Genomic DNA, 22456 nt, shown 5'->3' on the forward strand with positions numbered 1-22456 from the left:
TGCTGGGAGGAAAACCGGTTGCACAACTGCTCGCACACACGAGCAATCAGTTGCACGCAACTGATTGTTGTTCGGGTGTGGACGTGCCTTAACGCAGTTTGTATTCGTTGGGTACGCGTAATCTCTGCAACCGCCAGAGGCCGATACATTCACTACAATATTTAACAACAAGTGTTTACACCTTCTTGGTTTTTTCGGTAAAGTCACGTAGAAGGGAAATAATAAAATAATAAAATAAAACATCATAAAATAATTCTCACGACGTTTCGGCCACAACGCAAGCAGCCGTCCTCAGGTGAAGACAAGGTCTGTCGGGGAGACAGCGTCTGAAAGAACCAAGAAGATGAATCCCTGCAGTCACGAAAGCTTTAAATCGAAATTTAAGTGTTTACACTTTAAATATATCGCAAAATAAAAGTGTGACGAGACTTGCAATGAAAATCATGTTGTCAATACAGGTGGTCACAGTCCAGTAATTACCTGGGCGTTTAAACATATCTCCTATAATTGTGGAATTAATGTAAATAAAAAGTGGCTGGTGTTCAACATTACTGTCTGAGGTCATTCGTTTCAAATTCCCCCCTCTCGTCTCACTCTACTCACCTCTCTGCACTCTCCTTCCCCCTGCCAGCTCTACGAACTCTACATAAGCCATAGTCCAGCTCTGTGAGCCTCTCAACATTAAAGCCGAGTTATCCGAAATAATTCTCAGTCTGGCTCATTGTACCTCAGTAAATAACGGCTAAAAATCCCAAAGCTACCACCGTCTTGCTCTGTGAGCCTCTTCCAAACGCTGAACCCTAAGATTCCTGCTGAATCAGTGGCACAAGCAAGTTACTGCAAGCCAGCTTCTTTCGCTCACTTCCAGTACTGTTAACAGTTGCATAGCCTCGTGCTGACCATCTGTAAATGACTAAACTATGTTTTTGCTTAACCAGGTAATGCCCACTGAGCTATATAGCTCTGTCAGAAGAGACCTGGCCACAAATAGCCCAATTAAGTGGCTTACCACGTGAAAATGTATAGCAGCCAAATACTGTAAATGCATGTTGATTCTAAATGTGGGGGAAAAAACCAGAGGACCCAGAACAAAATCCACGGGACCACGGGGAAAGATATCCAAACTCCAAATATACAACAACGACCTGTATACCAGGGGAGGTAGTTAACATCTCGCCACCGTGGCTCCCCTAGTCTTGGTGACCTATTACATTTTCACTATGTGCTATGAAGAGGGGCCCGCACCGAAAACACCCTCATATTTTCCTCTTAAGGCCACAGTGTTTTGGTGAACGTGTTGCATTTTAAACTCTGTCAATAGGCTGCTGCTGATACCACCGTAGAATTGATTTAAGTTCGACATACACAAACACACATCACCTACACGTCTGAAACTAAATGTTATCTGAAGCAGCCCAATTGTGAATCCTTGCACAACCTTCACATGTTGCTGTGAATCTTGTACTAAAATTTCGTGAACATCAATCTAAAAATGAAAGTAAAATAAAACAAAAATAAAAATAAAATTTCACGACGTTTCGGAGGCAACACAAGTCTCCGTCATCAGGTGGGACCGTCACAGCCAGATTAGCTGCATCAAGTGAAGCAATGATTCAAAATGTAATCCCTTATAAGCAAGTTGAAGGGGGGGAGGAGAGGGGGGGGGGAGTTCATCAGAATGTGGTAGCCAATGAATGGAACGTATCGGGAGGGAGGGGGGTGGGAGGGGGAGGGAGCCAACAAAACATTTGGCGACGGCTTGGACGCGGCTGCTGCGCACGCCAACACAATGGGCAGAAAGGGGGGAGGGGAGGTCTGATACACATGATAGAACAAAGGAACGAAAATGCCCATGTTTATACCAATGCAGGCTGAAAAATGAAGAGAGTACTGTTAAAAATAACTGGGGATGTTAACACTCGGTGAAGTAAATTAAAATAGTGCCTGTCAGATAAGATGGTCCAAAAAGTGTAATTAAGTCTTTTTTGCGTGGTTAATAACATCTTTCCAGTGATTACTGAGTTTGTACCCATCATCACGGTTGAAATTATGTCTGTGTTTGTATATTTGTATGGCTTCGTGTACAAACCTTTGATGGTAGCCAGGAGGCTTGCAGAGAACCTTGGTCTCGGAAAAGACAATATCATGAGAGCCCGCCGAGTTGTAGCAATGATCGGCAACGGCCGAAGAATCAGTTCTGCCGTGTTTCAGATCTGACTTGTGCTCGCGGACACGATCAGCAACATGACGTTTTGTTTCTCCAATGTAGCAATCACCACAAATGCAACTCAATTTGTAGACTCCAGGATACTGTAAGTCAGGAACGACATCCTTCACAGATGGAATCAGATCACGGATTTTATGCACTGTGCTGAATCGGACTTGGATCTTATGTTTGTTTAGAATTTTGGAGATCTTTTTGGTCACGCCTGCTATGTATGGTAACGTGATCTGATTCCATCTGTGAAGGATGTCGTTCCTGACTTACAGTATCCTGGAGTCTACAAATTGAGTTGCATTTGTGGTGATTGCTACATTGGAGAAACAAAACGTCATGTTGCTGATCGTGTCCGCGAGCACAAGTCAGATCTGAAACACGGCAGAACTGATTCTTCGGCCGTTGCCGATCATTGCTACAACTCGGCGGGCTCTCATGATATTGTCTTTTCCGAGACCAAGGTTCTCTGCAAGCCTCCTGGCTACCATCAAAGGTTTGTACACGAAGCCATACAAATATACAAACACAGACATAATTTCAACCGTGATGATGGGTACAAACTCAGTAATCACTGGAAAGATGTTATTAACCACGCAAAAAAGACTTAATTACACTTTTTGGACCATCTTATCTGACAGGCACTATTTTAATTTACTTCACCGAGTGTTAACATCCCCAGTTATTTTTAACAGTACTCTCTTCATTTTTCAGCCTGCATTGGTATAAACATGGGCATTTTCGTTCCTTTGTTCTATCATGTGTATCAGACCTCCCCTCCCCCCTTTCTGCCCATTGTGTTGGCGTGCGCAGCAGCCGCGTCCAAGCCGTCGCCAAATGTTTTGTTGGCTCCCTCCCCCTCCCACCCCCCTCCCTCCCGATACGTTCCATTCATTGGCTACCACATTCTGATGAACTCCCCCCCCCCTCTCCTCCCCCCCTTCAACTTGCTTATAAGGGATTACATTTTGAATCATTGCTTCACTTGATGCAGCTAATCTGGCTGTGACGGTCCCACCTGATGACGGAGACTTGTGTTGCCTCCGAAACGTCGTGAAATTTTATTTTTATTTTTGTTTTGTTTTATTTTACTTTCATTACTTTTAATGTTTTACCTACGTGACTTTACCGAAAAAACCTGAGAATATGAATCATTGCAGTCACGAAAGCTTCAAATCTAGAATTAATGCCCTCTACGGGGAGGAATTCCACCTATCTGTTAGAGTTTTTAACAGACAACGAGACAAGAAGTCACAGCTTCTCGAGACGCTGGCCTTCCTCAAGAGATGCCGCGATAACAAGGTAATACCCATCGCTTTCACACTCACATCCGCTGCTGTGTCCTCACCGAACTCCAAACAGATCTTATTTAAAGCTAGCCTATCACTAATCTCGGAGAGAATAAGGTTACTCCGATCTGAACTCGATAATTTAGACAAGACTCTCTTACAAACACATCTAATGTTAACACAAAAAATGTCACCTTCTGATTGGAACCACGTTGATAACATGACTTCTGCTTCTGCTGACTCAATGTCAGCCAAATGCAAAGCTAACCTGATTTCTAAATTCAACCTCCTATCTAAAAAGAAACCAGAGCCACACATCGCAAAGCTGGATGTTAACAAGACCGTGATTAATCAGAGTAACATTCCAATCTCTGACAATCTAAAAACGGTACTGGCCAAAGGACTAAATTTCGCCGTCACCCCTAAATATATACCAGTAGAGGATATGATTTCTCAGATTGATGTAGCCCTCAGAGGCATAGGACACATCCATGCTGATGTAGCAAGAGCTGAAATAGCTACTATTCTCAAGAATGCTAAGAAACCCACTAGTAACATCAGCAAAAACGAACGCTCTGAACTCGCGAATTTAAAAAAGAGAGATGATATAGTCATCCTCTCGGCAGACAAGGGCAATGCCACGGTCATCATGGATAAAGATTCATACAACAACAAAATCCTGGACCTTCTTAATGATGGGAGTTACTCCAAAATTAAAAACGATCCCACTAAAAGCCTAACGACAAAAACCAACAGTATCATCATGAGTTCGACTTCCCTAATCGAACCAAGCAAACGTCCCTCTCTAAAACCATCGGCGGCAAGACCTCCCAGACTCTATGGTCTTCCTAAAATCCATAAAGAAGGCACCCCGCTACGACCCATCGTGTCGACGATAAACTCTCCGACGTACAAACTAGCCCGTTTTCTATCAGATACTCTGCTCCCCTTCACAGGCAAGACCTCTTCGGCAGTACTCAACTCAACCCAATTAGTCTCTATGGTTAAGGACATGGTACTATCTCCTGATGACATTCTCGTCAGCTTTGATGTAGTATCTTTGTTTACCAAAGTCCCAGTACCGGACACCCTAACAATTATTGAGGACTTAGTCCAACAGGGATTGAATTCTGATGTACCTGCGCTGGTTAGGCATTGCCTCACCAACACCTATTTTACCTGGAATGGCACCTTCTACAAACAGAATGAGGGTACCCCTATGGGCTCCCCCTTGTCACCAGTTATAGCCAACATTTTCATGGAAAAGTTTGAATCAGACGCCATCCAGACATCCACCCTGCGTCCTTCCCTGTGGAAGAGATATGTGGATGACACTTTCGTCATCTGGCCACATGGCCTCCCAGCATTGAACCACTTCTTGGACCACATCAATTCTAGACACCCATCTATCAGATTCACCATGGAAGTGGAGAAAGACGGTAAACTACCATTCTTGGATATTCTGTTTAAGAGGAGGCTTGACGGATCCTTGGGACATTCTGTCTACAGGAAAGCCACCCACACAGATTCCTACCTGAAACCGGATTCCCACCACCACCCATCTCAAAAGAATTCTCTCATCAAAACGCTATACCACAGAGCCCATGGCATTTCTGACCAACACCACCTGACTGATGAATTAAGACATGTACATCGGGCCCTCAGGATGAACGGATACTCTGACCGTACTATCCGCCAAGCTGTCTCTCCCACCACACAGAAACAACCACATGAAACTCCGACCAAAACTATCACGTTACCATACATAGCAGGCGTGACCAAAAAGATCTCCAAAATTCTAAACAAACATAAGATCCAAGTCCGATTCAGCACAGTGCATAAAATCCGTGATCTGATTCCATCTGTGAAGGATGTCGTTCCTGACTTACAGTATCCTGGAGTCTACAAATTGAGTTGCATTTGTGGTGATTGCTACATTGGAGAAACAAAACGTCATGTTGCTGATCGTGTCCGCGAGCACAAGTCAGATCTGAAACACGGCAGAACTGATTCTTCGGCCGTTGCCGATCATTGCTACAACTCGGCGGGCTCTCATGATATTGTCTTTTCCGAGACCAAGGTTCTCTGCAAGCCTCCTGGCTACCATCAAAGGTTTGTACACGAAGCCATACAAATATACAAACACAGACATAATTTCAACCGTGATGATGGGTACAAACTCAGTAATCACTGGAAAGATGTTATTAACCACGCAAAAAAGACTTAATTACACTTTTTGGACCATCTTATCTGACAGGCACTATTTTAATTTACTTCACCGAGTGTTAACATCCCCAGTTATTTTTAACAGTACTCTCTTCATTTTTCAGCCTGCATTGGTATAAACATGGGCATTTTCGTTCCTTTGTTCTATCATGTGTATCAGACCTCCCCTCCCCCCTTTCTGCCCATTGTGTTGGCGTGCGCAGCAGCCGCGTCCAAGCCGTCGCCAAATGTTTTGTTGGCTCCCTCCCCCTCCCACCCCCCTCCCTCCCGATACGTTCCATTCATTGGCTACCACATTCTGATGAACTCCCCCCCCCCTCTCCTCCCCCCCTTCAACTTGCTTATAAGGGATTACATTTTGAATCATTGCTTCACTTGATGCAGCTAATCTGGCTGTGACGGTCCCACCTGATGACGGAGACTTGTGTTGCCTCCGAAACGTCGTAAAATTTTATTTTTATTTTTGTTTTGTTTTATTTTACTTTCATTACTTTTAATGTTTTACCTACGTGACTTTACCGAAAAAACCTGAGAATATGAATCATTGCAGTCACGAAAGCTTCAAATCTAGAATCAATCTAAAAATCACACGTACACGTGTGTAATGTAGCACTCAGAGAGAGTCTTGTCCAGGTATGTATATATTTATTGTCTATTCCGGTTCACCCAACTCGATCGCATACGAGCGGGCGGACGCGAGTTGACTATGTACAGTGGATACCTTTCTGTACACGGTGTCACCGACACGGCTGGCTGACTACATAGGAGCCGACGAAGTAACAGCTACGGCGACGACATATATATGATCAACTTTAGTCTTCTAGACAACAAGCCGACCTGCTCCCATACGGTGAGGACGATCCACTCCTGATGACGACATTGATGACGATCCCCACAGCAGCCCAGAGCCCTGCTCCGTGCCGCCTTTTATCCCCCTCTCGAACTCGGCCATGCCCCTTTTCCCGAACTTTCTCTCACCTCATTCGGCCCTGTCTGTCCCTGTCTCCTCAATTATTATTTACCACCACTTAGGTCCCGTACTGTCCTTATGTAACCCTGTCAGTTTCCGTCGCTTCAATTATTAATTAAGGCCACTAGGCCCCGTACTGTCCTTACACGTGCATCACACTGATGGGAGTGTGCACTCTTTCTGTTGGCAACCACATCACTTACAATTCTGAAAACCAACTGGTGTTTGAAGCTGACCACTTGTGAATTATTGCACAACCTTCACTTTTGTTGTTGTGGATTCTATTAAAACATGAAATGGAACAGAAAAGCCCATATACGAAGGGCCATCCATAGTCAATACGGGGGGGAGGGGGGGATGCGGGTCCTGGGGAAAATCTCACTTTGTGGATCATACAACGCCTTAAAAAAAAACAAGTATTACGTCTGGCACCGTGACGTCAAAGCGGCCCCTACCCCCCCTCCCCCCACCACCAAATCGCGGGGCCCAGGGCGGTCGTCTCGATGCGCCGTGTGTCTGAGGCACGCGTCTGCATATCCGTGTTAGTTATTACACTGACTATTTATCAACCTTTTTGATCACCATTCACCGAGTTCGTTATTTTTTATCCCCTTTGTAAATTTAAAGTCCATTTCCCCATTGATGTGTCTCCGTCGTCTATGCCCATTATTAAAGAGAATGCCAGGGAACGGCATTTATAAAATCTGTAAAAAAATGAGACAAACCCATAATAACAAAATACAAGTATAGGATGTGTAGCCGGTCAGCTCTGTACCCTCTCTCGTTCTGCCGTGAATCCTCGTGTGGGGGACAGATCAGCTAAATAAACAATTTTATAGCAATAAAACAGGTGGAAAGATTGTTCAAACACCTAAATAGAAACGTTTTGCTAGAAATCAAATTCGCATTAACCACACGTACTTGTGGTGAACATGCAAACAAACATGTTCTGGCGTTGTTGTTGAGATTAGAGAGGGAGACAAGGCCATAAAGAAAGCTCCTGTCTCTGGTGTAGGCCAATCAGTTTCTCGTTCAAACCCTTATTCCTCCAATTCCTATAATATATAGTCTGCCTCCCGACCAATCACCGTAGAGGCCTCTTTCTTACAATCGGAGACCTTTGTTTATTTTCAAATAGACGTTAGGCTGCATATTGCCTTGTGGGGTAATTTTTCGGTCACTGCAGTAGCATAGTGTGGTGCCACGACCGCGGAGCCACTCCGCAAGTGCCGCAACTCCCCCCCTACCCCCGCCCGGAACGCACACACGCTGCGCACACACACATGTAGTGTCCCGGCGGGGGATCGCCTGGCACCACGGGTTTTCATCCGAAGGACCTCTAGAGAGGAAGTCCCACGGTTTCCCGGTGCCAGGAGATTGGCCGACCCCCCCAGGACAAATTACATTGCGGCCCCGCTAAATTGGCTTAACATTGTATGGGCGGACAAAAGCTCACCGGGCTAACCGCAATGAGACGCTCACAGCACCGAGGAGGGGCCAGGGTGAAATATTACACGAGCAGCGCAGACGAGGAGGTGGGAGGGAAATCCCTGTGCACACCGCGGTTGTGTATTCGGCAGCCAGCGGCCTCCCCGATTAAACCGGCTAACATAATGCCCTAGGTAACGGCAGCGAAACGTTTGAAAATAAAAAGGCAGGCGCACAATTAGCTGCACAGGATGACGTAATGTAACCCTGGATTTTCGAAATCCCAGGGCATAAAAGGGGGAACCCGAAACGGTTCAAGGGTCCTCTGATCTCCGGCCGCTCGGTGACCCAGACCGACTCCCTGCCTCTTCGAGCCGCTTGCAGCGTCCGTGAGACGCCAGTGTTAGGCAAGGTTCTCTCCCATCTCCGTCCCTCCGCCTCTCCTCGCGTCCGCGCGACGCCGTGAGAACGGCTGCGAGGTACGTGACAGGGCGCGTAAGTGTTTGGGAGAATTGGGTAGTGATAGGATAGGCTCTGCTCGCAGAATATTTCCTCCGGGCAGTGCAAGGTTTTGCGCCACGAATAAACGTTAGCACAGAGTATTGGTGCAGTGTGATTTGTGTGTGTGGGTGGAGCATCTGCGTGGGTGGGCAGTTTGCGCCGCTACTGTAGGAGCGCTCGTTAACTGTGGGGCGTGTTAAAATATAAGCGCCAGCAAGGGGGCGCGCGCGTTCGCGAAGCCGCCTTCGCACGAGTGGCGGTGGTGGTGGTCTCCGTGGGCGTGCTGGGAGGAACCCCGTGCGGTGGTGAGCCAGCGCTTGAGCGATGTCCTTCAGAGGGGGCGCTATATTTTGCTGTCTTTTCTTAGATTTTCTGTTTGCACTTAGTCACATTCACTTTAAGATGTTTTTTGTTTGTTGCGGTTGCACCCGATTCATGAGCCGAATGGCTCACAGGGCTATACCTAATAAATTAACTTGAACTTGAACGCGGAGGGGCCCCGATCACCCGGTCGGCGGGGGCCCCCACAACAGTGTTGACCCCCCGCTTGACCGCTATTGTTTACCGGTTTACCCCGTATTCTCGTACAGGGAAATTGAGTTTCAAGGTCCAAGCGGGCGTACAGCCGTTTCAATACAGGCATTTTTTTGTGTTTGTTTGTGTGTTTCCCTTGTGATGGGACTTTGTAGGATGAACGTTGAGATTTATAAAGGGCACGGGGTGACCAATAAGGTCTGAATCTGTCTGTAATAAGGTAGGGCGCTGATAAGGGGTTGACAGGTTCGCTTGTGTATCTTTGTTTGAAAGTGCAGCGTTCACAAATCGAATCGTGCTCGTAGCTTCCCCGACCACTGCTGTTGGTTGGCAACCTTCGTCTTGTGTCCCATTTTGTCGCTCGTCTTGTGTCTCATCTTGTCGCTTCGTCTTGTGTCTCATCTTGTGTTTCATCGTGTCGCTTTGTCTTGTGTTTCATCTTGTGTCTCATCTTGTCGCTCGTCTTGTGTTTCATCGTGTCGCGCGTCTTGTGTCTCAGCTTGTCGCTCATCTTGTCGCTCGGCGGGCACGGGCGAGGGGGAAAGAGGGGACAGGGACAGGGAGCGGAGAGGGACAAAGAGACACGCGGGGAGAGACACGGAGACTCGGGCACTGAGAGACACGGGGGGAGACACAGGCAGAGACACGCGGGGAGACACGCGGGGAGACACGGGGAGAGACACGGGGACTCGGGCACTGAGAGACACGGGGGGAGACACGGGGAGAGACACGGGGACTCGGACACGGGGGGAGACACGGGGAGAGACACGGGGAGACACGGGGAGAGACACGGGGACACGGGCACTGAGAGACACGCGGGGAGACACGGGGAGAGACACGCGGGGAGGCACGGGGAGAGACACGGGGGTGGGGAGGGGGACAAGTAGTCGGACACTGAGAGACACGGTGATAAACACTGGACTCGGACACAAGGAGACACGGGGAGAGACACGGGGACTTGGGCACTGAGAGACACGGGGAGGAGACACGGGGGGGGGGGAGACACTGGAGGAGAGGGACAACAATTGACTGAAACACGGGGGGAGACAGGACGGACACAGGAGGGACAAGTAGTCGGACACGGGGAGAGACACTGAGTGACAAGGGGGGGTCAGGTACTCGGACACACGGAGACACGGGAGGGACGACAGGGTCTGACTGGGACACAGGGACACAAGCGGGGAGACACGGGGAGGTTCGAGAGGGACACAGGGAGACACTTGGGGAGGGAGGGACACTGGGACACAGGGAGACACATGAGGAGACACTTGGGGAGGGAGACACTGGGACGAGTGGAGACTCTGGCGTGTGAGAGAGGCCGCGCTGTCATTGCTCACAGCGACTGCCCCCTCCCCTGCATGCTGCCGTCTGAGTGAGTAATAGTATTAGTAATAGTAGTAGTATTAGTAGTAATAGTATTAGTAATAGTAGTAATAGTATTAGTAATAGTATTAGTAGTAGTATTAGTAATAGTAGTAATAGTATTAGTTATAGTATTAGTAATATTATTAGTAATAGTATTAGTAGTAGTAATAGTATTAGTAATAGTATTAGTAATAGTATTAGTAATAGTATTAGTAGTAGTATTAGTAATATTATTAGTAGTATTAGTAGTAGTATTAGTAATATTATTAGTGGTATTGGTAGTAGTATTAGTAATAGTATTATTAGTAATCGTCGTAGTAATAGTATTAGTAATAGTATTAGTAGTAATAGTAGTAGTAATAGTAGTAGTAATTGTATTAGTAATAGTATTAGTAATAGTAGTAGTAATAGTATTAGTAGTATTAGTAATAGTGTTAGTAATAGTATTAGTAGTATTAGTAATAGTATTAGTAATAGTAATAGGTGCTCGCCAACAGCACCTTGACCCCGGTATTCTTGTTCGGAGACGGTGTGGTGGGGTGTTCTTTGCCTGTGTGTGTTTGTGTTATATCATCATCATCATCAGCCATGGTCAGTCCACTGCTGGATGACTAGTCAACTCCCCCTGTTCTCTCACGAACCCGTGACAATCACCGATGTGTGTGCTTGGAGGAACGTCAACACCAAGATTTTAGGGTTTCTAATCGAGGCGTTTTTCATTGCCTCTTCTCTGGTGACACAAACAGCACTAACCGGGCCCTTTGGCGAGGGCCTCTGCGATTCGAGGCTGTGTAGTGGCTCTGAGATGTTAACTACCTCGCCTGGTGTACAGGAGGTATTTGGAGTTTGCGTGTCTCTCATCATCATCACGGTGGCCAGGAGATGTTAACTACCTCGCCTGGTGTACAGGAGGTCGTGGGTATCGATCCCCATCCTGACGCCTGCTGTGTATTTGGAGTTTGCGTGTCTCTCATCATCATCACGGTGGCTCTGAGATGTTAACTACCTCGCCTGGTGTACAGGAGGTCGTGGGTATCGATCCCCATCCTGACGCCTGCTGTGTATTTGGAGTTTGTGTGTCTCTCATCATCATCACGGTGGCTCTGAGATGTTAACTACCTCGCCTGGTGTACAGGAGGTCGTGGGTGTTGATCCCCATCCTGACGCCTTCTGATGTTTGTGTGTCTCATCATCACGGTGGCCAGGAGATGTTAACTACCTCGCCTGGTGTACAGGAGGTCGTGGGTATCGATCCCCATCCTGACGCCTGCTGTGTATTTGGAGTATGCGTGTCTCTCCCTGTGGTGGTCGCGTGGATTTGTTTGACCCGGTGACTCCGTGTGATTCCCCGCAACATAAATTTAGAGTCCAATAGTAAATATTTGGCTGCTTGCATTTCCACACGATAAGCCACTTCGTTGGGCTATCATTTGTGGCTGGGTCACTTCTGAAAAATATCTATATAGCTCAGTGGGCCTTAGCTGGTACAAGAAAAACAATAGTTTCGTTTATAGTTGTTTTCTTCATCTCTCGACCGTGTCTGAATGAACATCTGTGTGTTTTGTGCTCAGATGGCTTCACACATTAAGTTGCCGTTCATCAAACAAGAAATTGAAGAATATTCAAGTCCTGGAATGCCTCGCGATGTGGCAAAGTTTGAAGATGCTACTGCAGGTACGGATGTGTAAGAAAGAAAAAAAATTTAAGAAATGTTTTTACATGCGGGGACAGATGTGATCGAGGCATATTGTCTGCTCATTTATGAAGTTACTTACGTTTACGATCCCCCTTCTGGGAGCGCGCTGCCACCATCCTCGAATCTCACCCAGATCCAGAAGGACGCTGGCAAGCAGTGGAACAACGTTGACGTTAAGTACGAGCACCTCATTCGAGACCCACACATCGAGCCTCGTGGCTACGACATTCCCACCTCCTCGAAGACACGGGCACTAACCATCAACCGCATCACAACATCGACAGGCCGACGTGCACAGCTCCTTCAGAAATAAAAAATTAAGGACACGGGCCACGAGTATTGCGCCTGTGACCATGCAAACCAAACAACGGAGGAGGGATAGCAAAACTACACGAAATCTTCTTGGTTCTTTCGGTAAAGTCACGTAGAAGGGAAATAATAAAATAATAAGAATTAAACATAATAAAATACAATTCTCACGACGTTTCGGCCACAACGCAAGCAGCCGTCATCAGGTGAAGAACAGGTCTGTCGGAAAGACAGCGTCTGAATGAACACCACCAAGCTTGAAATCTCTCACGAAATCTCTCCCGAAGCCCTCGACGTTGGCATTTCGCTCCTGAGCGTATATTGCGTAAGCACTAAAATGATAGAACGTATTATGCTACGTATAAACTCCAGGACGCTCATGATTATTTAGAGTTGATGCTGGTGAGATCACTCTAAGCATCGCCAATCATCAAGTTCGAATCACCGCTGCAGCGTAAATTGGCACACTGAATGAATGCAGTGGTGCCTCGTGTCAGTTAAGAGAGTGAGCGAAGCAGACTCCAGTTGAAATAGTTCCGTAGAGTTGTGCACCTGACACAATACTCGTGTTTAGTTCTAAATAGCGCAAATTGCATCTCACAATCGCCGAGGAAACTACAGACAAAGCTGTGTTAGGCAGCGAGGCGGTGAACTTGTGCTACTTGAAATTGCCCAACCTCTGCAGTCCTCTATACAGGAGTCCCTCGGTTAACATTTTGAATCCATTCCACGAAAACTACTGTAAACCGATTTAACAGTTAATCGAATACTGTGTATGAATTACATGTAAAAATCATGAATCCATTCCAAGACGATCGGAATTTGTCTTTTTTGACCTTAAAAAAAAGTTTATAACATTTAAACACTCAATATTAAAAATAAACCTGAGAAGATGGCCGGCTTAATGGGGTTGATGGAGAAGTTGAGGTAGGAGAAAATTATTTGTTGGAAAAAAACATTACGTTAACAAAGCCAGTCGAGGTCTCAACGCTGAAATGAGCGTCGCGGATTTGCTGAGGGCATGGCTCAGCCCCACTAACAAGCGCTCGGATTGGCCGAAATTGGCACCCCCGTGCATTACGTAAACATGCTGCTCGTAGAAATGTGAACGTTAGTCGAAACCATGGGGTCCTATGGGAGGCGAAACGTTAAAATACGCTGCCAAGCTTAGCAGTGTTCATTGGAGCGCTGTCTTTCCGACAGCCCTGTTTCTTCACCTGAGGACGGCTGCTTGCGTTGTGGCCGAAACGTCGTGAGAATTTTATTTAATGTTTTATTATTATTTTATTATTTCCCTTCTACGTGACTTTACCGAAAGAACCAAGAATATGAAAAACTGTTGACTGATGTCACTGTTAACCAAGGGACAACAGCATGTTAAGATGTTTTCATCCACTTAATGAGCGTGTATACATGTGGGAGGAAAACTGCAGCACCCAAAAGAAAACCTGTGTGTGCCAGGGGTACAGAAGGGACAGATTGATATTAGTTTGCACTTTACTGTTACCTACTTTCTGGCAAGCCAAGGGTGTAGTGCCTCGACACTTATGGGAAAAGGAGATCCAAAACATTTGTGTGAGCCACTGTGAGTGAGGCTCAGCTGAGAAAGAGCTCCAAAAATTATGTTTTCTTAGTCGAATGGCAAAACAAGATGCCACCACTGTTTTTTTTTCCCTCGATGGAGTTTTGCCAATAGCATTTCCTCATTCGGGGCTTTGTAAATACAACAGCCGATTATCACGGTTGGCCTACGTACGGTGCGAAATAAGTTCAATGTACATACATTGCTACTAACGTCAAGTTGTGCTTCCCAGAATATCTAATTGCGCTTTTGACTTTAGGAAAAGGGCATTTATACATCCACACCTATAAGCACTTGACAAAAAAACATGAAACAACCTGAAATCCCAAAGCAAATTGGTGCTATTTTTGTTTGGTTACCAACACAACATTGTTCCAAGGTAGCTCAGCGGTTAACATCTGCTGCTGTAAACGTATAGCTTCCAATCATTGGAATCAAAAGACCAAGCTTCAAAAGTGCCTTATTATGTTATGGAATTTTTAACCTCCATCGGAAAAGAAAAAACACACGTGGTATGTTTTCTAAATTTCAGGTTTGATTATTGTCAAAGTTGAAGAAGGCACTGAGAGGCCAGAAGAGACGGGGGAGTTCCAAGGATGCAAGGCCACTGCAGACGGGAACCTATTCAAGGTGAAGTTGGCAGAGCAGGACATTGGTCAAGGTGAGTCTTTTATTACACCGATCAACAAAAAAAAAACATTTTTTTCTGGCCTGGACTTTTGCAGCTGTTTTAGACTAATTTCAGGGTGCTGATTCCAAATCTGATCTCAGATTTGCCCTATCACATCTCATTTTTATGCTATCGGCATACCCCGTTTTTATTTATTTTACCCGAAATTAACTCTGTCACTTATGATTGCAAGTTGTTGCGAGTCAGTGATTGCTTTAGTGTTAAAATATGGTGCTGTATTTTTAGGATAGTGTGTTTATAATATCGTTTTATGTAGATATCTACATTTATTTAATATTTTTCTTCTGCAGTTTTTATTGAAAATGCAATATTTGATATCTCAAAAACTTGATGTGATAGACAAAAATTGATGCCAGATTTGGAATCAGCACCCCAAAATTACCTTAAACCGTTGGAATACCTTATGCCAGAAAAAGTGTGTTGACCAGTGTGATCAACTAGGGGGTGGGTGACAGCACCACGCCCGGCCGCCTTTGTCTCCCCAGTGGCGATGTTCACACACCACAGCAGTTACTCGTTTGAGGCTGAGTCGACCTAGGGGAGGTCCAGGAGCAGTTTAAGTAATCGTCACCGGTGGTGGCCGTGAGCAGGAATCGAACTCGGGTCGCCGGGTTCGTAGCGCGGCGCGCTAACCACTACACCACAATGCGTTACGCTTCCACATGCGCGGGTCACGTGACAGATTTGACGTCACAGCTCATTTGCCGTGCAAAAAATCAATGCATTATTGAGCTCCCCCCCCCCCAAAAAAGTGTATTTTTATAATTTTTGCATGGTGTACAGTCTGGAAAGTACCCACATGGCAAATTTACAGTTTGTTGCATGTCAGTAAACATTTTGAACAGACACATGTTCACAATTTTGCCTTTTATATATATGGAGATGAAAGCGAGCAACAGACTGGCATTTAAGATGAGATCAAACCAGTACAGCATAGGTAATATTTCGTGGAGGTGAGTCAGTTGAACACGTTTCTTTCACGACCAATATTATCCATAATAGAGGATTTTTTTTGGTTGGATCACGTAAATAGAAACGTGTCATTAAACCCGCCACCACACGACACAGCCAATTAGTAAGGTTTGTCACATAAAACATGCCGATTAGTTACTTGTTCAGCACTCCGGTGTGTTGGGAGAGTAAAGCCACAACACACACAATCCACAACTCTGGCTGTCGCCTGATGACGCTGGTTGTAATTACCGGCGAAATATTGGCGGGAAGCCTCACCGAGAAGCCAGGCCCAGCGTGATGATACAGATGGCATCACCAAGCCCTATCCAGTGGCACGCATTGATGGGGACGAGAAAGTCAAACATTTTTGTTTTCAACTAATTTTCGTGTTACCCCATGAGTCAAGTAAACCGTTAAGTGGCGGAGTAAATAATCTAATAGCCTCGTGATAATTTTTCATGATGAAAAAAAAACATCGATAAAAAGCAGCACATCAGTTAAAATTTTACTCCTGTAAATCAATTTCGGCCGATACTTGGAATTTGAAGCAGAAGACTAAATGAACCAAACCGAGGAAACATGTTGGGGAATTTAAACATTGTTGGCACAACACATTCCTGCGGAGGGAGCTGGTAGGAACGTTGGGTTGCTCGGTCAATGGCCAGGGTCAACGGCGGCGTGGTGTATTCCGCAAATATGCCCGACTGTGAGGGCGGGCACAAGCCGGTGTGAGTAGGTTAAACGTTGAGTTTTATAAGGGCACCACGGGGTGACCAGCCCCTCCCCACCCAGCCCCACCCCACCCTCCCCTCCGCACCCAGCCCCTCCCCACCCTCCCCTCTCCACCCAGCCCCACCCATCCCATTTTTGGATGCACGACGGACGGACACAATAATCCCCTGTGGGCTGGTGGAACCAGGTGGTTCCTACCAGTAATATCCGTCTGGCCTGTGTGACTCGCCATGTCATGCATTTGTCTCAACATTTGACCTCATATCAAAGAGTACTTTTAACTCCAAATCTGAATATATTTTTTTATTTGAAGGATCCAAAGGGAGACCAGAGGGAACGAGGGATTCCCATGATGCATTGGCCACGACAGACCAGAACTTCATTGAGGTGGAGTTGTCGGAGGATGACATTGGTCACGGTGAGTCCTTTTGACAGAAAAAAAAGCTTTTTTTTTCGTCACCAATAATAACTCTAATGCGGTACAACGAATAGTAAGGATGTTTGATGAGGTAGAAGGATGTTCTGAGTCCCTGACGGCTGTGTTGAGACTAGCGGTACAGTTATATTGAAACCAAATTGAAGGAGTAACTGAGCAACTAAAAAATAAGTTGTTGGCATTTGAGTCCAGGTGTCAAAGACAGGAGAAGCAATGCATACGTCTGGCAGGGAACGTGGCAGGTGGGTCTTGTGGATAGGCCTCGGCAAGGTAAGGTAAAAGTTAAAAGGTAAAAACAAAGAGCTTACCTTTACCCTACCTTTTACCTTACCACAATACAATCACTCTACCCTACCTTTTACCCTTTAGCAGGTAAGGTAAAAGGTAAAAAGCAACGAGCCTACCTTTACCCTACCTTTTACCATTACCCCATACAAATTACCCGATTACAGGGTAATTACTAGGGAACTACTACACATGAAAAAGGTTTATAACGGTAAATGCTATAAGGTAGAGCGCTTAATTAATATAGAATACTCTCGATGATTCCAATTTTACACGCTTGTTGTTGTCGTCTTCGTTGTTGTATCCTCAAATCTTGTAACTCAATTTTTATCCACTTCCCAATGTGGTATCGACTGCAAACTTGGAATATTTATGTCATACTGATGAGAATACTATATTCTATCATTAAAAAATTTAAACCATCTTTTTTATATGTTATGTTTCGGCTTGGGTCTAATTGTCCACGCTCAACTTACGTTGGCTGTAATTGGCCACTGTCCCTTACGTTATGGCAAGCTTCGGGGCCACTACCTGGATTCGTGGAGTTCTGCCATTACTAGTACATTTAATAAAAGCGTGTTTTTAAAAGTTTTTAAAAATATTGCTTATTAAATGGAGGCCACGGACTGCACCACGGAGCTTTTAGTGGTAAACAAGGCACCGTATTTACCGGGTAATACTTCGCGCTATCTTTACCCTACCGGGTAATTCTTCCGAGCTACCTTTACCCTACCCTTTACCTTACCCCTTGGCTTGTCGACACATTTACCCTTTACCCTTTTACCCGGTAAAAATGGTAAATTACCTTACCTTGCCGAGGCCTACTTGTGGATAACATCAGGCAAGAACATCTGTGCCGAGTGGGACACGTGCGTGCAGGATGGGTGAGGGCCGATTGCAGAGACAGGCATTGGAGTGGTCTCCACGAGATTGGCGACCAAGGGGAAGGACCTATGCTCAGATGGTGGGATAGTGTCAGAGAAGATATTAGAGGTTGCGTGTTGACTGCAGAAGCCGTGGGATCTGGCAGAGTGTAGAAAGCTTTGGCGATCTGTCGTAGCATCAACAACTTTTGCCATTCGCTGCTTTTTGTGTTTAGTTTGTTGTCCTTCCCCCGCACCTCCGATTAGCAAGGTCGGCTACGTATGGTGCGAAAGAAGCTCAACATGCACCCATGATGACATCTTGATCTTGAAGAAGTAATGGTTCTCTCCCACCTGACTTAAGCTCAACAATATCACTTCCCTAAAATCCCTCAGGCATCATTGGTTAATGTTTTAGTCCGATGGCAGGTCATTGGCTCAGTCTACGTTGTTACAATATAGGACCTTTCTTGCCAGGATCAAAATATAACAATAAGTTTTACCCTTTCTGGCAATTGCCCGATGATGCTGGATGCAATTACCAGCGAAACGTCGTACTAAATTTTTTTAAATGTTGTGGTTTCACGCTTCAACACACCGGTGGGCTAAAGTAGTGAACTATTTGTCTTTTGCCAACGTGACACTTTTTTGCTGATTGGCCGTGTCGGGTGGTGGAGGGTTACGACACATTTATAAATAACGCGATCTGACCCAAAAAACGTTTATTATGAATACAACAGGTGTTAAGATGTTAAAACACCAAACAATCATTTTTCAAGGTGTCCTGTCTGCATGCTCTGATAATAAAGGCATCGTCTTTGAAACTGATTGGTCTACACCAGAGACAGCCTTCTTTATGGTCTAATCTCACCATTGTCAGACCAGAGAACGCCAAAAGGTGAACAATGCAAAGACAATGCACTATCAGGGCATTTGTACATTGCTGCAGTTAATGACTAAATTAACTGCAGCAATGTGTGGGAGTCATGATACGCATTAATCATCAGTCACAGTCAATCCCCCAACTGAAACCATCTCTCACGATCCTGCACTGGGATAATCCACCGAGTACCTTTATATGAGCCGATTTCATCGCTCCATCTCCTGAGTGGCTGTGTTCTATCGTTTGGCTGCCACTCCGTCTATACTCTTGACCATCAGCTATCGTTCCTTCTAGAATTGTGTTCTGCCCAAGTCCACTTGTTTTAGCAATTTGTAAAGAAGCTCCTTGGAGACATCCATTTTTGTAGAAGTAGAGCTTTATAACTGAACGTATTTACAGTTCGGAGTGTAACAACTGCCACACTCGTGATTACTACGGCTATCTTTAGCCCCGATTGTTTCCAATTAGTTGATCTCAAACAGTCAGCCCCGATGGTTTCCACTTAAATTTTGATTTAAAGCTTACGTGACTGCAGGGATTCATATTCTTGGTTATTTCGGTAAAGTCACGTAGAAGGGAAATAATAAAAAAGAAAAAAAAGAAAACAAAATTTTGTTTATTGTTTTATGTTTTTATTTTTTATTATTTCATCATTGTATTACTTCCCTTCTACGTGACTTTACCGAAAGAACCAAGAATATAGGTTTCCACTTAGTTGATCTCGAACAGTGGGCCCCGATGTCTTCCACCTCTCGTCGTCGATGAGTCCCTGCCAAAGCGCCCCGACTGTCGGTGACGCTCCTTATTTATCTCTCCGGATGTTAGACATCCAACGACCTGTGTTTACGTGTTGTATTTTTTATCATGCATCGAATCTGCATATCTTGTCGTATCCACGTGTTCCTCATGTGCTCTTGCAAAGGCAATGCAGTAAACATCTCAGCACGGTGGCGAGATGTTTACTGCCTCGCCTGGTGGGTTTTATCCCGACCCTGACGCCTGTATATTCGTAGTTTGTATGTCTCTCTCTGTCTGTGGTAACATGGAATTTCTCCGGGTCCTCTGGTTTTCCTCTCCACATTTAGAAACATGCATAAATTTCCACGTGACAAGCCACTTCGTTGAGATATAATTTGTGGCCAGGTCGCTTCTGAATTTTTTTTATGACAACTCATTGTTTTATTGTGCCTTCAACTGACGCTGTGTTTTGAAAATGTGTGGCAGATGACGCGAAAGCAGTGGGACTCGTGTGTGAGGAGTGCGAGAAGGATTGCGGGAGAGATTTCGGCATAACGGCGGACAATAAGGCAACCTTCTCCAGCCACATCTTACAAGCCTGCACACGCTGCGGCAAGAATCTCGAAGACACCACATCGTGTTTCAATGCCAAGCAGGAGAGATGGGATGCTGGTGGCTACCCACATTTGTGTAACATTTGTGGGAAAGGCTTTTCACACCTTTCCTATTTAAAGGTGCATTACAGAACACACACCGGTGAAAAGCCACTGATTTGCAAGGTATGTGGGAAGGGATTTTCCCAGCATTGTTCATTAAGGAGACACTCGAGAATACACACTGGCGAGAAGCCGTACAAGTGTAAGGACTGCGGAAAGGAGTTCAGAGAATTGTACAATTTGAAAATCCACTCGGTAATACACACCGGCGGGAATCCCCACGAGTGTCGAGTGTGCGGGAGGGTGTTCACACACCGTGTCTATTTGAAGTCGCATTTGAGAACGCACACTGGCGAAAAGCCGCACGTGTGCAAGGTTTGTGAAAGGAGGTTTTCACAGCAGTTCTCACTAAAGAGGCATTATAGAACGCACACAGGCGAGAAGCCACACGTGTGTAAGGACTGCGGGAAGGGGTTTTCACAAAGTTCATCTTTAAAGAGGCATTCGGTAATGCACACCGCTGATGATCTGCGCATATGGAATGAGTACGAGAAGGGTATCGGACAACAATCCAGTTGAAAATTGTATTCTCGAGCACGTACTTGAAAGGACGTAAGTTCTAAAAGCTAATTCGCTCTATTGTACATTTGCTAGGAAAGCAGTTGTGTAACAGGGAAACCATACGATGCATTTCTGTTGCTTTGTGTGCATACGCATGGATTCTGTGACGCTTTCCTACACGCGTTTGTCCTCGGAAGAATGTAATTGTGATTACAAAGGTGTAGCGAATCTGTGCCAAGCGACTGTAAAAAGTAAGTCTCGAGTTCGCGATGAGACAGCGCAGCTCGAATAGCGGCCTGGCCGGGAAAAGGCGTAGGGGCAACCCTTTCATCGATTTAGCCGGTTTTGAACCTGATACTGAAGTGTCATTCATACTCTGGTTCTTTCGGTAAAGTCACGTAGTTACTTTTTTGTTGTTGCCTGATGACGAACGCTTGTGTTGCGATCGAAACGTCGTGATTTGTTTTATTTTATTTCTAACTACGTGACTTTACCGAACGAACCAAAGAGTATGGATTCCTGCAGTAACGAAAGCTTCAAATCAAGACTCGTTCATTCGGTGAAATGTTTGATTTCAATGTTTGTTGTACAGAAAGTTATATTTAGCCAGGGAGATCTGTTGTGCAACAGAATAAGATCAAAGTGATCCGTACGGAGGCACCATTGGGTATAAGAAAAAAATATGCCTAAAGAACAAATAAGAATCCTGTGCGGTGTATAAGAGGTTAGATCGCGTAAATAATAAATGTGTCGTTAAACCCGCCACCACCCGACACGGCGATCTAACACAAAAACCGCATGGATAGTATTGGTCGCGAAATCCTACGTTTTGTGTTAACAATAAAACGAACGGACACATTGCACTAAAAACAAGGACGTGGCGATGAATGGGGAACGGTGATCGCAATGTGAAGTTAACAGAATCGAGCGAATAGAAACACAACCCATTACGGAAAAGCGAAAACCGCAAATGACCTGGGTGCAGCATCCGAACTGTGCGCTATGAGCAACGGGAGTGAGTTTAATTGTATGCACAGGACGTTGAACTTCTTTCGCACCGTACGTAGTGCATTGAGTGCGGCCACGCGAACCACACAGTAGACCGAATCCGATTGACTGAACAGTGTTGAGTCGCGTTCCTCCCAAGGCAATCATCACCGTGGCCCTCAGTCTTCAACCTGGACGTGTACTTCACACGCCGCGACACGCGTGGGCTCGTCCTGCAATTGCGTTGCTTCATCTTCCGCTGCATCTTGTCGCTTCGTTCTCGCTGGGAGGAGCGAAAGTCAGAACACGTGCGCGTGTATGTGTTGGCGAAGTAGGGGGGTACAGCTGGTGGTGGTGCATCTACCGGTCATCTCAGTCAGCCATGGCACCTGCTGGGTCTGTCTCGAGGCCTTCTGCACCTAGCCTGGCACAGTAGGGGGGTTACAGCTGGTGGTGGTGCATCTACCGGTCATCAGTCAGCCATGGCACCTGCTGGGTCTGTTCCGAGAACTGCACCTAGCCTGGCACAGTAGGGGGGGTACAGCTGCTGGTAGT

The 22456-nt window shown here is 45.7% G+C and overlaps 1 protein-coding gene across 1 annotated transcript; it reads left to right on the forward strand.

The window, feature by feature from the left end:
• Window positions 1-10160: 10160 nt before the first annotated feature.
• LOC144734195 (uncharacterized) lies at window positions 10161-21784 on the forward strand. Its single transcript, XM_078616279.1, has 5 exons — window positions 10161-10535; window positions 12100-12202; window positions 14648-14776; window positions 16806-16910; window positions 20184-21784. The coding sequence occupies exons 2-5, from the start codon at window positions 12100-12102 to the stop codon at window positions 20930-20932; spliced, it is 1086 nt and encodes a 361-aa protein (XP_078472405.1). The 5' UTR covers window positions 10161-10535; the 3' UTR covers window positions 20933-21784.
• Window positions 21785-22456: the final 672 nt, after the last annotated feature.

The sequence above is a fragment of the Lampetra planeri genome, chromosome 50 (assembly GCF_965212315.1).
Source record: "Lampetra planeri chromosome 50, kcLamPlan1.2.h2, whole genome shotgun sequence".
NCBI classification, from domain to species: domain Eukaryota; kingdom Metazoa; phylum Chordata; class Hyperoartia; order Petromyzontiformes; family Petromyzontidae; genus Lampetra; species Lampetra planeri.